Source organism: Barbus barbus (assembly GCF_936440315.1).
Source record: "Barbus barbus genome assembly, chromosome: 27".
Classification (NCBI taxonomy): domain Eukaryota; kingdom Metazoa; phylum Chordata; class Actinopteri; order Cypriniformes; family Cyprinidae; genus Barbus; species Barbus barbus.
The window spans coordinates 27,145,410-27,160,643 of NC_136755.1; the positions used below are offsets into that span (position 1 = coordinate 27,145,410).

The window sequence follows — 15,234 nt, forward strand, 5'->3', positions numbered from 1 at the left end:
CGTAAGAGAAGAGGATCGTTGCAGTATCGTGGCAAGCCGATCGCTATTTACGATGACTACAGTCCAGAAGTCCTGGAGCAGCGCGCTCAATATCGTGGGGGTAATGGCAGAGCTCTACTCTTTGGGATTTAAACCATCCCTTCTCTTCCCCGCAAGATTGAGGATTGTGACCAAGGAAGGCGAACAAAAGCTGCTTGCATCGGTGGATGAGGCCAAGAACTTTTTAACAGCTCACCGTAACGCCTCTTAGAAGGTAACGTTGGCCGTTTGGTTGACTTGACCGGTGGATCTATATAAGCCGTTTATTATTCTTTTTCATATTGTTTATGTGGTGAGATGGCCGGCTGTACATCACTGACCTTACAACACCGGGCTTGTTTTGGGCCTTCTGAAGGTCAAAGGATGGTTCGTTGTTCACTTGTAAAGTTTTGAGTCAAGTGGACATTTGTGTTGTCTTAAATATTTCTAAGTTCTACAGACTTCGAACGTTTCTATTTGAGTCAAACGGACATTTTTCTTTTGACTTTGTGCCGTTGTGTCTGATCTGATTGCTCCTGTGTTGAGTAAGATATGTTAAATGCACTAATGGTCTTTTTTTTTTTTTTTTTTTTTTTTTCTGATTACAGTTTTTGGCTGTTCTAGGGAAAACTATTGTTTTTCTCTACATTTTCACTCATTTTGGTTTACTCTGATTATTTTATTTGAATGGATCGTCATGCCATGGCTTTACTCATATGTTAAACCTACTACTTGATGTGCTAATTATGTCTTATATTGAAGATATTCTGTTTTAAGGGACAGAGACTATATAAGGTAAGGAGAAATAAGGAAGTGTGTAAAAGACACTTGTTGTTTTTGAAGGTAGTTTTGTTGTTATTGTAATGTTTTTTGGGGGTTGGGTTGATTTGGTGGGAGGGTTGGAGATTTCTATGGGGTGGCGTTATGCTGGCTTTACATCTTCTGTGATCGGTGTTTCTTTGCTGTGTTTTGGTTTCTTTTTTGTAATTTTCTGTATTCCCAATTTTCATTCCCAATCCTCTAATGTCTACATTAATGGGTAGAGAGTTGAGATTTATGAGTTGGAATGTAAAGGGCTTAAATCATTTGGTGAAGAGAAGCAGAGTTCTTGCTCATCTTCGACAGCTCAAAGCAGAGGTTGCCTTCTTGCAAGAAACCCATTTACGTAGTACTGACCAATCTCGCCTCAACTGTAAGTGGAACGGGCAGATTTTTCACTCTTCATTTCAGGCAAAGGCAAGAGGTGTAGCTATTTTGATTGATAAGAATGTACCCTTTGTTCCAAATGATATTATATCAGATAAGAATGGACGTTATATAATTGTCTCTGGCACTTTATGCAATAAGAATTAAATTTTAGCTAATTTTTATGCTCCTAATTTTGATGATGTCAGTTTTTTCAAACATGCTCTCTCTCTTCTTCCTGATCTAAATTCTTATTCTCTTATACTTGGGGGAGACTTTAATTGCTGTCTTGACCCGGTGTTGGACCGTTCGTCTTCTAAACCATGTGCCCCAAGTAAATCTTCTATTTACCTAAAACGTTTTTTTTTCTGAATATGGCCAGATCAGATGCATGGCGATTTCTGAATCCCCAAAAAAGAGAATATTCCTTTTTTTCAAATGTCCATCATTCCTACTCTCGGATTGATTATTTCATCTTGGATAATGCCCTAATTTCTAGAGTTCAATCCTGTGCATACCAAAGTATTATCATAACGGACCATGCTCCGCTTATTCTTGACTTTTTTAAATTTGTCTTCACCTAGGAGGAACTGACGTTTCAATACTTCAGTCTTGGCGGATGAGAATTTTATTTCCTTTATCGCTGACCAGATTCCTTTTTTTTTTAGCGTTAATAAATCACCAGATGTTTCAGACTCCGTAGTGTGGGAGGCTCTTAAAGCATATATAAGAGGCCAAATTATTTCATATACCACTACTAAAAGAAAAAAATCCAAAGAAAAGCAAATATCTCTTGCTAATGAGATATCTAGGTTGGATGAACAATATGCTAAGTCTCCCACACCAGATCTGTATAAGAAGCGTCTTAAATTGAAGTCTGAGCTCGATTTACTTTCGACCAATGAAATAGTGGGCCTTTTGAGGAGAACCAGGAGTGTTTTTTATGAAAGTGGGGAGAAATCTGGGAAAGTATTGGCTAATCAGCTGCGCAGGTTCCAGGCAAAACAAATTATAAGTGGTCTTCGTTTGGATAATGGAGAGATAACAACTGATCAAAGTACTATTAATGAAAAGTTTAGAGATTTTTACTCTACTTTGCATGCGGCTGACTCTTTTCTGCAGGAGGATGTTGAAGATTTTCTTGGTCGATTAAATGTCCCCACCTTATCAGCTGATGTCTGTAACCTTTTAGAAGAACCAATCTCACAGGAGGAGGTGATAGCTGCCATTACTTCCCTACAATCTGGGAAATCCCCAGGACCTGACGGCTTTCCGTCAGAATTTTATAAAACAAATTCTGTACAGCTTGCTCCTTTTCTGACTAATGTTTTTTCTGAGTCTTTTAAGACTGGAACTCTTCCCCCAACTTTAAATCAGGCATGTATCTCTTTATTGCTTAAAAAGGATAAGGACCCTTTGGATTGTGCTTCATATAGGCCCATTTCTTTGCTTAACTGTAATGTGAAAATTTTAGCGAAGGTGCTTGCCTCAAGGCTTGAAGATGTTCTCCCTACCATCATCTCTCCTGATCAAACTGGGTTTATAAAGTATCGTCAGTCTTTTTTTAATATTCGCCGTTTACTTAATATAGTTTATTTTCAACATCAGTCCGTTCCAGAATGTGTCGTCTCTTTGGACGCCGAGAAGGCATTCGACAGGGTGGAGTGGGAGTATCTTTTTTTTTAGTTTTGGAAAGATTTGGATTTGGTCCAGTCTTTCTCTCTTGGATTAAGTTACTTTATAGCGCTCCCTCCACTGTAGTCCTGACCAATGGTTTATCTTCTCAACCTTTTAACTTGCATCGCGGAACCCGGCAGGGCTGCCCGTTGAGCCCATTATTATTTGCCCTTGCTATTGAGCCTTTAGCAATTGCTCTACGTGAGTGTCAGCAGATTACTGGAATTACACGTGGTGAGGCCGTGCATAAAGTAACTCTGTATGCAGATGATCTATTGCTTTTTATTTCTAACCCGCAGACTTCTTTGCCTGCAGCTCTAACCTTACTTGAGAAATTTGGCCAGCTCTCCGGCTACAGACTTAATCTGCAAAAGAGTGAAGTTTTCCCGATTAATAAAGTAGATATGCAATTACAGTACTCCAACATACCACTGAAGATAGTCAAAAATAATTTTACTTATCTTGGTGTCTGTATCACTCGCCAGCATAAACATCTTTTTAAACATAATTTTGGTATGCTTCTTGAACGAATTAAGAAGGATCTTTCTAAATGGTCTCCTTTAAAAATTTATCTCATTGGAAGCATTAATTCCATTAAGATGGTGGTGCTTCCTAAATTTCTTTATCTTTTTCAGTGTTTACATTTTTTTATTCCGTTGTCATTTTTTAAATCTCTGGACTTGGTTATCTCTACTTTTATTTGGAATGGTAAACATCCTCGCTTGCGTAAATTATACCTTCAGAGGCCTAGACGAGATGGTGGTATGTCCCTGCCTAATTTAAAATTTTACTACTGGGCTGCTAACATACGAAATACACTGTATTGGTGGCATTATCACCTCCATCCTGGGTGGACATGGAATTATATGCCCATAAGCAAATTTCCCTACCAGCACTTCTTGTAGCCAAATTAAATTTAATTTCTTATACTTTTGTCGATTGCCCTGTGGTGAAACACTCGCTGAGGATTTGGACTCAATTTAGGAGATCATTTGGTTTTAGGGTTCATTATAAGATTTATTTATCAACAACTTATTTGCTTCTTTTGAACAGTTAGTGTCACACTTTGGTCTTACTAAATCTGATTTCTTTAGAGTCTTGCAAGTAAGAGATTATGTTAGGCCATTTTTATCTGATTTTCCAATGATCCCTCCTGAAAATCCTTTGGATAGCTATCTTTCGTGCAACATATTAGCTAAGGGCTCAATTTCCATAATTTATAATTTAATGATAAATCAGGCATCTTCCTCTTTAGACAACATCAGGAGAGCTTGGGAGGAAGACCTTGGCGGACCACTCTCGGATGACACATGGAACTGTGTACTTAAACAGGTTCATTCATCATCCATGTGTGCTCGACACTCTCTTATTCAGTTTAAAGTAGTACACAGAGCTCATATATCCAAAGTTAAATTAGCGCAAATGTTTCCTGGTACTAGGTCTTTGTGCAGTAGATGTCAGTGTGTTGAAGGTACTTTAATTCACATGTTCTGGACATGTCCCAAACTGGAACGTTTCTGGCGGTCAATATTTAACACCCTTTCTGTGGTTCTTCAGTGCAGATTAGAACCAGAACCACTTGTGGCATTGTTTGGAGTTGCTCCAGAGGAGTTACAGCTGTCTGTATCAATGTGTAAAATTCTTGCCTTTTCCTCTTTGTTGGCACGTAGAGCCATTCTATTAAAATGGAAGAATTCTCTCCCACCCACACATATTCAATGGATTAGAGAAACGATGTCTTGTTTATACCTTGAAAAGATTAGGTACTCATTAAGAGGATCGGGAAAACAATTCTTTAAGTTGTGGCAACCTTTCATCGATTATGTTGACAATTTTAAATTACACCCTTTCATTGATTTGAATTTATATTTTGTTTTTTGTATTTTATCTATTTATTTCCCTCTTTTCTCTGATGTACACATGTATGCACTGATTATTATTTTTTTTCATCATTATTATTATTATTTTTTTTTTTTTTTAACTTGTAATTCCTTTTTGAATTATTGGACAGCATGAGCGTTACTCCGGGGTTGGTAAGGATTGGGAGATTGTTAAATGTGATATCAAAAAATCAATAAAAAATATTCAAACCAAAGGTGTAAGGATTAGCAATAATCTTTTCAAAGGAAAAATTTTCAAACTGCACATTTCCCAGAGAATGACCCACATTTAGTAGCCTAAGCACAAAAAGTATATTTGTCCTGCATTACATTACATGCAAGTATTAAGTAATTTTTTTATTCACTGAAACTGAAAATACAACTAATAATAAAAATAATGCACCAAAAGCCTCTTTGATTGAAAATCTTTTAATTTTCAGATAAATGAGACATCAGATGTGATCAGAACATTCCCTTCTTATATTTGTAGATTAACTCTGACACGTCCTCCTTACACACCTTGATCCAGCCATCCTCCTGCATGTGGTACACTAAACGAAGAAAACATATGTGAAGACTTGATCTCTTAAATATGACACACAAATACTATGCAACAATAGTGTACATTCATGAATTATTGATGGGGACAAACTCACACTTCTCACAGATTTTGGTTAAACCAAACTGGCACATTACTGCAGGTCAATATTATTAAAATTTTACTGTTAAAGAAGGGATCATTCACAGATTTATTGCTAGCCAGTTCGTAATAAACTGCTGTACTTACAGTTGACCACACCACCAGAGTAAGCGTCTCTGTGTGTGGCATGAGCTATACCACGACGGCCCAGCTCATACGCCTCCTCTACAGTCATATCCTCACGATAACCACTGTCCACGACACCATACGCATAACTGTTCCCACAGCCAGTGGAGAACATCCGGCCGGAGAGACGAGTGCCATTATCATCCACATAGTACAGGCCTGGACCCTGATGTGAGGGAAAACAATAATATAAACAAACTGAAGATTATGTATGCATGATTGTTATACTTCAAGATTATGAGAACTTACAAAGAACATTACAATAATAATAATAATACTGTTGTATAATACTATATGCTTTGACTGAGAGCACCCTGAAAATATGCAAACAACCAAAAAATACACAACACTTCACCTGTTTGTCCCAGCCGCAGATCATACTCCCCATAGACAGACCCATGCCTCTGTATCCCAGCATCATGTTGGACAGCAGCTTGGAGGCTGCAGACACCGAGATCCTCTGCTTGTTACGCAGTTTGTAAAGCCTGTTTTTAAAACACACAAATACTTGTGCATATTAATATATTGACAAAAAATAACAATCAATGTAAGAATCAATACAATGGGCTTCTGAAAAAATCAAAACAGTAATGGAGGGAAATGCATTTTCAATTCCTATGACGCGATCCTAAAATATCATGGTGTTCAGTCATGTGACATGCAAGAACTGATAAGATTTGATGTTAGTTGACATTTGAGGTTTGTTGCCATATTTGATGTAGTCTAACTATGTCAATGTATTGATGTGATTTGAGAGCAAAAAATTTTGATCTGTTCATCATAAAAGATAACTTTGCGTCCTTTTTAGAGTTTAACTAAAGCATTCTTCAAATCTTCTTTTTGAGATCACCATAAGAAAGAAAGTCATGTTTGGAACGATATGTGTGTTAATAAATGATGACTGAATTTTCAACTATATCTTTAAATACCAGTGAATTCAAAAGGTTGTTTTCACATGATATGAAAAGTCATTTTTAAAGGTTTATTCTTCTAATAATCTTTATTAAGGCTTTAGATTCTTTAGACATTTCCTGACACAAACACAAGCTGGTAACTTCATCCTGTGAGCAGATGCTCATCCCCTTCATAAGCATGTTGAGACAGACCTGCACTCTTTAGCCAGCAGTCTCTCCCAGTACTGACAGTCTGCAGCGCTGCCGGACATGGTGCCCAGCAGGTAAGGGTTGATCTCTATCACTTTATTGGCCTCCTTTGATGCTGCAACACATTGGGAGAAACATCATAATTTAACAAAGAAGCACAATTTGACAATATATGGTGTAGCTGTAAAATAAGCTTGCTTTTGACTCAAGGAGGTGTTTACACTTTTAATAACTGGATGCTTACCGATGTATTTTCCAGCTGATGCTCTGGAGTCAACGGCCACAATGACTCCATGACGAAACTTGAACGCCAGGGTTGTGGTGCCATGATTCAGATCTATGGAAACACCGTCTTCACAACTGCATGACTTCAGAAACGTAGAGGGCTGATGGGAACACAGAATAATATGTTACAAAGCAGGCTAATTCATATTTTTTTATCTTTATTTTTTACTTGAATGGTAGCTATTTTCCCTGTTGCTGAGAGTCTGCCCCCTATGCCCCAATAAGCAAAATCATCTGGTAATGCATATTCTTATAGCGAACCAAAAACTTTTATTGCCTATCACTTGTTCTACAACTACTGAAAATAGTCTGAAAAGCTGAATATCTCAAATAATATTTTTGATTAATCTGTTAGGAGGCTTTCACCTGTTTGGGTGCAATCTTCTGCTTCTTTCATTTTCTCACAAAATGTGATTTTAGCTATCACTAACAGCGTAATGTGCTCTCTAGGAGCAAGTAATGATATGATTTTGATAACAAAGTTAGGCTACTTACGTCGACTCCGACAGGTACCGCGAACTCCTGGCATTTGGCCCCGAAACTATAATGATTGAGTCTGTCGAGAAGATGCGTTTGCTTAAAGCCAAACTGTGACGCGGAGTTATATTTATATCCACTTACATCCAAAAGAGCCATCCTCCAGGTCTATGTTAAGAAAATACGATTAAAGTAATCAAACAGTAAAGTCGAAATGACCTAAGTGTATTTCACGAGGAAATACGAGCTCTGCACGGAAGACAATGATTTCGAAACCGAAAGATTTATAATTTTTTCTCTTTTCGATTACAAGCAGAAAATATATATATTTTAAAAACTAGGCTATAACAGCTGTAAATGAATTTCTTTTATTTGCATATCTTGTGTTGTTTAAAAGTATTTGAGGTAAATGTAAGAATTTAGTGATTTTTTTGAGGAAGAAGTTGTGTATGCTGCTGGTTATCCAATAGGAGCGCGCGTCTCTCCGCGTCTTCAGTCTCTGTGGAGATTCATTAGATTCAGGTTAAGAAAAGGTGCATCATTGGTAAGGTGACAGTAACCGTGTAGAGACACACCCTACAGCATTAAAAGGCAGGTTGTTCAGTTCAGTGCCTCAAACTGAAGAGCAAACATTATAGACACTTTTTATATACTTGTATGTCATATTCGAGATGAACTGACCCTGTTGAATGTAGGCCTATTAAGAATTAGCTTTGATGCACAAGTAAGCTACTATGCTTTTTAGTTGTCTTGTCCAATTAAAGTCCATTGATTGACCTTTTTTACTGTTTTCTTGTCATTTCCTTTAAGTTGCTGCATGCTTTTTTTTTTAAACATATAAAATGGAAATATGAATGGAAACATGTTTGAAATGGAACACCCAAGTATTTATCGTTTGCAACACATCGCCTATAAGCCTAAAGTCATCTTTGATCAATAAAGTGTGACAACTGATCGTTTTGCATTTAACTAATTATTATTTTCAGTGTATTATAAAGGTTTACCTCAGGAACACTTAAGTAGATGTTAGAGAGAGAGAGAGAGAGAGAGAGAGAGAGAGAGGTAAATTAAATCCATAAAACCTAAAATATTGCTATTTACTTTATTGGCAATTGCCAGTTTTTATTGTAAATTACCCAATTGTTTTTTTGTTTTTTTACAGTTTAGTAAAAATGTTACTGACTGGTGTTTTAGCACATTTTCTGCAAATATGGAAAAAATAAAGGGTATATGTGCAGTTAAATATGTGCAGTTTCACATGTTTAGTGCAAATTGTCACATGACCAGAGCAGTTTATTTCCTGTTTGCGCCATAAAATGATGACTGCCTCAAAGCTCCAAAATAAAAAGCTAGTATTGTATATTAACATAAAGATATGACAAAGATTTTTGGTCCACATTATCTTTAAGGTGTCTATTATTAATATATGAATTCACAGTTACTCAGTTTTGTTGAGTGTTGTTATAGAACGAGTGAACATCTTGATGGCAACAATAGTGGGGTAATAACTTTTTTTTTGTATCTTAGTATACCTATTCAGTGTTGTATAAGGGTATTTAATGTATAATAGTAACCATAAACTGTTATGAAACAGTTTAAAATGGGTTAACCTTGTATTTAAGCACATCAAATAACCAATAATATCAATATTGCACAAAATGTCCCTGGAATATCTTTGAGTTGCATATTTTAAATCAACCTGTGTTTAAACATTAAAAATGCTGTTCAGTGAATATGTTGGAAATTGTATTAGTTTATTGATGATTATCTGCACACCAACTATGAAATGAAGAGCACAATCATCAGACATAAAAAGGCATTTACAGCATAATCTGACAGTTTTTGTTTGTTGAACTGAGGTGAAAGAATCCCTCTTCCAGATCACATTATGACATCTCAACTGGATCCTGTTATTTCCATCATTTGCACCGTCTCATGCACCAACTCCAGCTCCAGCTGATTCACGGTTTTAGTTAGAACCGGTGTTGTACCTGGCTTATATTTATACTTTGCCTGTCTGTGAGAGAAAGACAGAGAGAGATCAATATAATGCAATAATATAATTAAAATTTACAATATAATCTAAATGAAAAAAAAAACTCTGACCTCAAAAGTGACTAAAAAGCTGGTGTTTTCTTACCTCTTATAGTTATAAAGGGACTCTCGATGAGGTCTGATATAGTCCACCCCCTCTTTTGTAATCACACACAGGTCTATGTTGTTTCCTGATCCCAGGTCACACATGATACCTGCGTGGATGGCATCGCTTACCAGTGTCTTGGCCTCCTCCAGCTACAGGAATTGTTGTACAAGATAAACTTTAAGGCACATTTTAAACAGCTTCATTTGGATGGAGAACTACATTTTTATGACATTTTTTAAGAGTTTTTATGTTTATTTAGGAAACAAAAACTTTTATACACCTGAAAAATAATCAAATTTGTGGATAAATTGTACATAGTTTTTAAAATCAATACCTGAGAACTCACTGGAAATACAACAAACAATAAAAAGTAACACTTAAATACTGAGTAATGCTGAGTTTGAGCTTTCATTTCTAAATATTGAATGTCGAAAACTTTTTTTTACTTCACTTTGAACTACAGGAACACTATTTTGATATTAGAAAACTTACAATAAGAAGGTTCAGCAAAAAGCAACTTACATCCATGTTTGCTTTAAATCTGTCCTCCAGTATCCCCATAGCAGGCAATTTACCAGATCCTTAAAATACAGAAACATTGCTGTCATGAGCTGACTTCAGAATTGATCACATACACTATGTGCAAAAAATATAAGAATTAGAAAAGCATAACAAGTCACATTCTGTGATTAGTTATAGTGAAGACTAGCTTTTTGAATATTAGATAAATGTGCAGATTGGAATATTTTTTTCAACAGAAACGCATATGAATCTTGATTAGCACATTTCTGACCATTATCAATCATTTATCATTCATCAGTTAGATATTACATACCCATGGCAAGAAATGGCACCTTGTCCATGCTCCCATAAGGGCCAACTGTGTACAGGTGACTGCCAGTGCAGTCAACACCGCCTAAAATCAGATGAGCTCCAATCATACCTCGATACCTGAGAAACAGCAATGAAACATTATCGTTTAGATAGAGATATCACATAAAACACAGCCTTATACTTCTATTACAAACTAAAATATATGATCACGCAATATACTATGTTTGATAACAGGTGAAGATTATGATACAGTCAAACGAAAAATTATTCAGACACTAAATAACATTTTTGATATGTTGAGGATAGCAACATAAAGTAAACTGTGACATATTATGCCCAAAAATTCTTCATACAGTGGACTACCAATAAAATTCATAAAAATTTGGGAAAAATTTGATTTGACACTTTGACCTGACTATGTTTTGTTACATACCTTTCTATCAAAGTTATCTGACATTATCAAGATGAATTTGTTCTGACACTGTTTAACTCTGAGTTCTTGTCATGTTTTATTACCATTTTCTAAACTATAGCGAATAAACTGATAATGTGCAAAATTTTGAAGGTGTCTGAATAAATTTTGGTTTGACTGTAGATCACCAAGTCTGCACACACCTGAAGAGCATGTCCTGTAGTATATTAACAGCCATGATGACTCTCGGGTTCCTGCCGCTGTTCATGGAGAAAATGGTGAGGTTTGATGACAGCATATCTGTCGTCTTCTCTGTGTCAGCCGCTGTTCCTGCTCCACAACAGCTAACAAAAATAAAATAAATGATTTTGATTGATATATGTGACCCTGGAGCACAAAACCAGTTAGTCGCTGGGGTATATTTGTAGCAATAGCCAAAAATACATTGTATGGGTCAAAATTATCAATTTTTCTTTTATGCCAAAAATCATTAGGATATTAAGTAAAAATCATGTTCCATGAAGATATTTAATTTCTTACCATAAAATATAAAAACTTCATTTTTGATAATGATGTATGCATTTTTGATAATATAATATGCATTGCTAAGAACTTCATTTGGACAACTTTAAAGACGATTTTCTCAATATTTAGATTTTTTGCACCCTCAGATTCCAGATTTTCAAATAGCTGTATCTCGGCCAAATATTGTCTGATCCTAACAAACCATGCATCAATGGAAAGCTTATTTATTCAGATTTTCAAAATCTCAATTTTGAAAAATTGACACTTAAGACTGGTTTTGTGGTCCTGGGTCACATATGTGCATTTTCATTATGATTTGCATTATAAATTATGAACATTTGACACTCTCATATGCATTTAACCCCTTTTATAACTGGCACAATGGATTGTTAATCCTTACTGTTACTTACTATATGTTAGGTGCAATGTAGTGAATCTTGGCACATGCTTTATCTGCCACTATTTCATCAGAGGTGGCTCTTGTGTCTGCTCCCAGAACTACACCATCCTATAAACACACACATATAGTCTGTTCAGTTGTTTGTATCTGTATCAAGCACACATGTTTGTATGTTTGATTTCTAGTTACCTTATAAACCACTCCAGCAATGGTGGTGCCTGTTTTCATGGGTTTTGGAGCCTTGACTTTCCCCTCTTCTGAACCATTCTCCAGTACAATATTTCTGAATGAAGAAGACGGAGATTTGTCTGTCATATATGAGATTGCAAGGATTCAAGCAGGTCATGTCACGACATACTTATAAAAAAGTTTCACATAACTGATATATGAGGATTACTGTAAAAACGATTCTAGAAAAGAAAGACCAAAATGAAGTCTGGCCATACTTTCACTTTTGTTCGAATCAATTTTTACGACGATGCAAGGTTTGTTTTCTGCATGTTACGCGCAGTATTATCATAATATAACTGTATCAAGCCTAATTCATTCTTACCTTGTGGAATTTTCGAAGTTAAATCCAGACAGAGCAGGTTCGAGGACGCACGAAAGAGACATGTCTAGAATCTATCCGGGAACTGTTCTCTGCGTGTAATGCGTCTCGTGAACACTAGGTGTGCTGCTTCAGAAGCGCGCGGAGCTACACTCACAGTCCGGAGACTCGACCTGAATCTCATCCACAATCTGTATGTCCAGTTTTTAATTATGGAGAAGCATCATTCATACTCACAAGTAAAAGGTGTCAGCACCGGCGTAAGTATTTATCGCGTTTATATATGACTCTCAAACCTTTGCAGCGTGTTGTTGACGCGAAATTGATTTTAAATAATAATAATAATCAGGCAGGTGATGTTTATCTTATTGTCTGAGACAATGATATAAAATACTCGTGTAAATATATTACAATATCCATCTGCGTAGTTGTGACTCTACAGTTTAAGTGTAGCGTTGCTTAAAGTTACTTTCGATTTCGCGGAGAGATATTGTGGCATCATTCGTGAAGCTGAGAATAGCCTGGAAATATTAACTTGCATCTGGAGATATCTAAAGTTTTAGTTATGGACTGTGGCATACATTCTTACTTATCTTACACATTTTCGCATATAAAATAATGGTGGAGGCTGCAGTTATAGAAAGCCTCTCTCCCTTTAATTTCCCTTTTGACCATAGATGTCACTAAATCTCACTTCAGCACATTTATTAAATGACTTTACATGATCTATTCTTGTGTGTAATTATATTATTATATGATTTTTTTGTTGGCTAATAGGGGATTTGTGTACATAGTAATTCATTTACATTTTTGTGGTGTTTTAATATTTATTTTGTAATTGTATCTATTTATTCAAATTGATTTGGTATTTTATATGAATGATACTTAATAAAATAATTAACTTTTTTTATTATTTATTTATTAGACCACCATTCTTGCTGTTAAGTTCAATGGAGGAGTTATCATTGGGTCCGACTCCAGAGCTTCTATGGGAGAGTGAGTATTTTCACAAATCTCACAACACACACAATTATACACTGTCAGAGAAAAAAATGTGCCAAAATTGTACCTTTGGGGTACAACAGCTTGCCACTGGGGTTTGACCCTCAAATGCACACCTTTGTACTTTTTCTTTACCTGTAAAGGGTGCATGCTAGTACCTTAGAGTAGTAATGTGTACCCGGCTTTAAGGTAGTAATATGTACACTTATGATACTATTATGAAGCCTTTAGGGGTAAAGCAGGTACAAAGGTGTCCCATTGAAGGTACTGCGCCAGTGACAATCTGTTGTACCCCTAAAGGTATCATTTTTGTTCCTTTTCTTCTGAGACTGTACCTCTTGTAACTACAATATAACATTTACCTGCAGGTCCTATGTGTCATCCAAAACCATCAACAAGCTGATCCAGGTGCATGATAGAATATTCTGCTGCATAGCTGGATCACTGGCAGATGCACAAGCTGTTACCAAAATGGCCAAATTTCAGCTGTCTTTTCACAGGTCTGTTTATTTCGGTAGCATTTTTTGGAGCATCCTAAAGAAAAGCTAACCTAGCAAGAATTGTCTGTGTCTATTTCTTTAGTATTCAGATGGAATCTCCTCCTTTGGTAAAAGCTGCAGCGTCCATCATGAGGGAGCTTTGCTATAGCAACAAGGAAGAGCTGCAGGCAGGCTTCATCACAGCGGGCTGGGACAGGAAAAAGGGACCACAGGTGATGCTCTGTTACAAACAAACTAAGACTATGGACAAGTCAAGTCAAGTCTGCTTTATTGTCAATTCTTCCACATGTACGGCACATACATACAGAGAATTGAAATTGCGTTACTCTCAGACCCTTGGTGCATACAGTTAACATTAAACACGTTCAGATACAGATAAATACAGTTTAAACATATGTACATACAACTATACAGATATACAATGAGGACATTGAAGAAAAATAAAGAGAGATAGATAAAGTGGCATAAGGCACATGGCAGATAGAGTGCAAACCAGTTAAATAAAACAAAACTGTGCAGATATATGTGTATATGTATAGAGCGTATATATATAGTGCAAGAAAGGTCAAAAGATATGAGTGCAGTTCTGCATCACAGTCACGTGTGACTCTCAATATTGCTGTAGGCATGCAAATAAAAATAATAAAGAGAATAATATAATACTAACAGCACATGTTTGCATGTTTGCAAAAAGAAAGTACAGCAAAATTATGTTATTGTATGTTTAATCAAATGTTACATAAACCTCTGCAATGCATGCAAACCTCTGCAATGTTTTGTCTTTGTACAGATATACGTAGTGTCTTTGGGAGGAATGATGCTCAGTCAGCCTTTCACCATCGGTGGATCTGGCAGCACGTATATCTATGGTTATGTGGATGCCAAATTCAAGCCTGACATGAGTTTAGAAGAGGCTACACAGTTTTCCACAAATGGTACATAGAATTGCAATAAAAAAGTAAAGGAAAAATTATATTGATATTTATATGTACAGTGATGGTCAATGTTTGTGTCTCCACAGCTTTGGCTCTGGCTATGGGTCGTGATAATGTTAGTGGTGGTGTGGTTCACCTGGTCGTGATCACTGAAGCAGGAGTCAAGCATATAGTTGTTCCAGGAGACAAACTGCCCAAGTTTCATGATGAATAGAACACAACTACAACCAAACTGGATGGTTTTACAAATATCACTACTTTGTGATTAGATGTGTGCAGAGATTTCTGAAGATTATTTTCTTCACCGCCTTTGTAATAAATATATAAAAGTGTTATTTTCAGTGTGATGTCTCTTCTTGAGTATAAAATGCATATTATGTCATCTTCAGATTACTTAATTTGGTTATAGTGCATAATCTGAATTTCACATTGAGAATATTTCCACACACAAGCAATGCAAAATGGCAAGAGGTGCTTTAGAA

At 36.1% G+C, this 15,234-nt stretch overlaps 3 protein-coding genes across 3 annotated transcripts; 1 reads left to right on the forward strand and 2 right to left on the reverse strand.

The window, feature by feature from the left end:
• Positions 1-4,972: 4,972 nt before the first annotated feature.
• On the reverse strand, positions 4,973-7,952 carry psmb8a (proteasome 20S subunit beta 8A). The gene is made up of 6 exons (XM_079380436.1): positions 7,470-7,952; positions 6,934-7,075; positions 6,693-6,804; positions 5,942-6,071; positions 5,548-5,752; positions 4,973-5,311 (listed from the first exon to the last, which is right to left on the reverse strand). The coding sequence occupies exons 1-6, from the start codon at positions 7,608-7,610 to the stop codon at positions 5,223-5,225; spliced, it is 819 nt and encodes a 272-aa protein (XP_079236562.1). The 5' UTR covers positions 7,611-7,952; the 3' UTR covers positions 4,973-5,222.
• Positions 7,953-9,048: 1,096 nt separating this feature from the next.
• On the reverse strand, positions 9,049-12,449 carry LOC306846812 (proteasome subunit beta type-7-like). Its single transcript, XM_079380437.1, has 8 exons — positions 12,319-12,449; positions 11,955-12,048; positions 11,776-11,873; positions 11,044-11,184; positions 10,430-10,545; positions 10,117-10,175; positions 9,592-9,743; positions 9,049-9,468 (listed from the first exon to the last, which is right to left on the reverse strand). Exons 1-8 carry the CDS (start codon positions 12,378-12,380, stop codon positions 9,348-9,350), a joined length of 843 nt encoding a protein of 280 aa, XP_079236563.1. The 5' UTR covers positions 12,381-12,449; the 3' UTR covers positions 9,049-9,347.
• On the forward strand, positions 12,208-15,087 carry psmb12 (proteasome 20S subunit beta 12). The gene is made up of 6 exons (XM_079380438.1): positions 12,208-12,575; positions 13,241-13,311; positions 13,686-13,817; positions 13,900-14,029; positions 14,608-14,752; positions 14,839-15,087. The coding sequence occupies exons 1-6, from the start codon at positions 12,417-12,419 to the stop codon at positions 14,964-14,966; spliced, it is 765 nt and encodes a 254-aa protein (XP_079236564.1). The 5' UTR covers positions 12,208-12,416; the 3' UTR covers positions 14,967-15,087.
• Positions 15,088-15,234: the final 147 nt, after the last annotated feature.

Coding starts and splice junctions, on each gene's coding strand:
- psmb8a (XM_079380436.1), bottom strand. CDS start 7,610: ATGGCTCTTTTGGATGTAAGTGGATATAAATATAACTCCGCGTCACAG. Junction 6,072..6,692: donor CTGCTGGCTAAAGAGTGCAG/GTCTGTCTCAAC, acceptor TTTTAAAAACAG/GCTTTACAAACTGCGTAACA. Junction 5,753..5,941: donor TCTGCGGCTGGGACAAACAG/GTGAAGTGTTGT, acceptor CCCTCACATCAG/GGTCCAGGCCTGTACTATGT.
- LOC306846812 (XM_079380437.1), bottom strand. CDS start 12,380: ATGTCTCTTTCGTGCGTCCTCGAACCTGCTCTGTCTGGATTTAACTTC. Junction 11,185..11,775: donor TACATTGCACCTAACATATA/GTAAGTAACAGT, acceptor TATTTTTGTTAG/CTGTTGTGGAGCAGGAACAG. Junction 10,546..11,043: donor CTACAGGACATGCTCTTCAG/GTGTGTGCAGAC, acceptor GCTGTTTCTCAG/GTATCGAGGTATGATTGGAG.
- psmb12 (XM_079380438.1), top strand. CDS start 12,417: ATGCGTCTCGTGAACACTAGGTGTGCTGCTTCAGAAGCGCGCGGAGCT. Junction 12,576..13,240: donor TAAAAGGTGTCAGCACCGGC/GTAAGTATTTAT, acceptor TTTATTTATTAG/ACCACCATTCTTGCTGTTAA. Junction 14,030..14,607: donor ACAGGAAAAAGGGACCACAG/GTGATGCTCTGT, acceptor GTCTTTGTACAG/ATATACGTAGTGTCTTTGGG.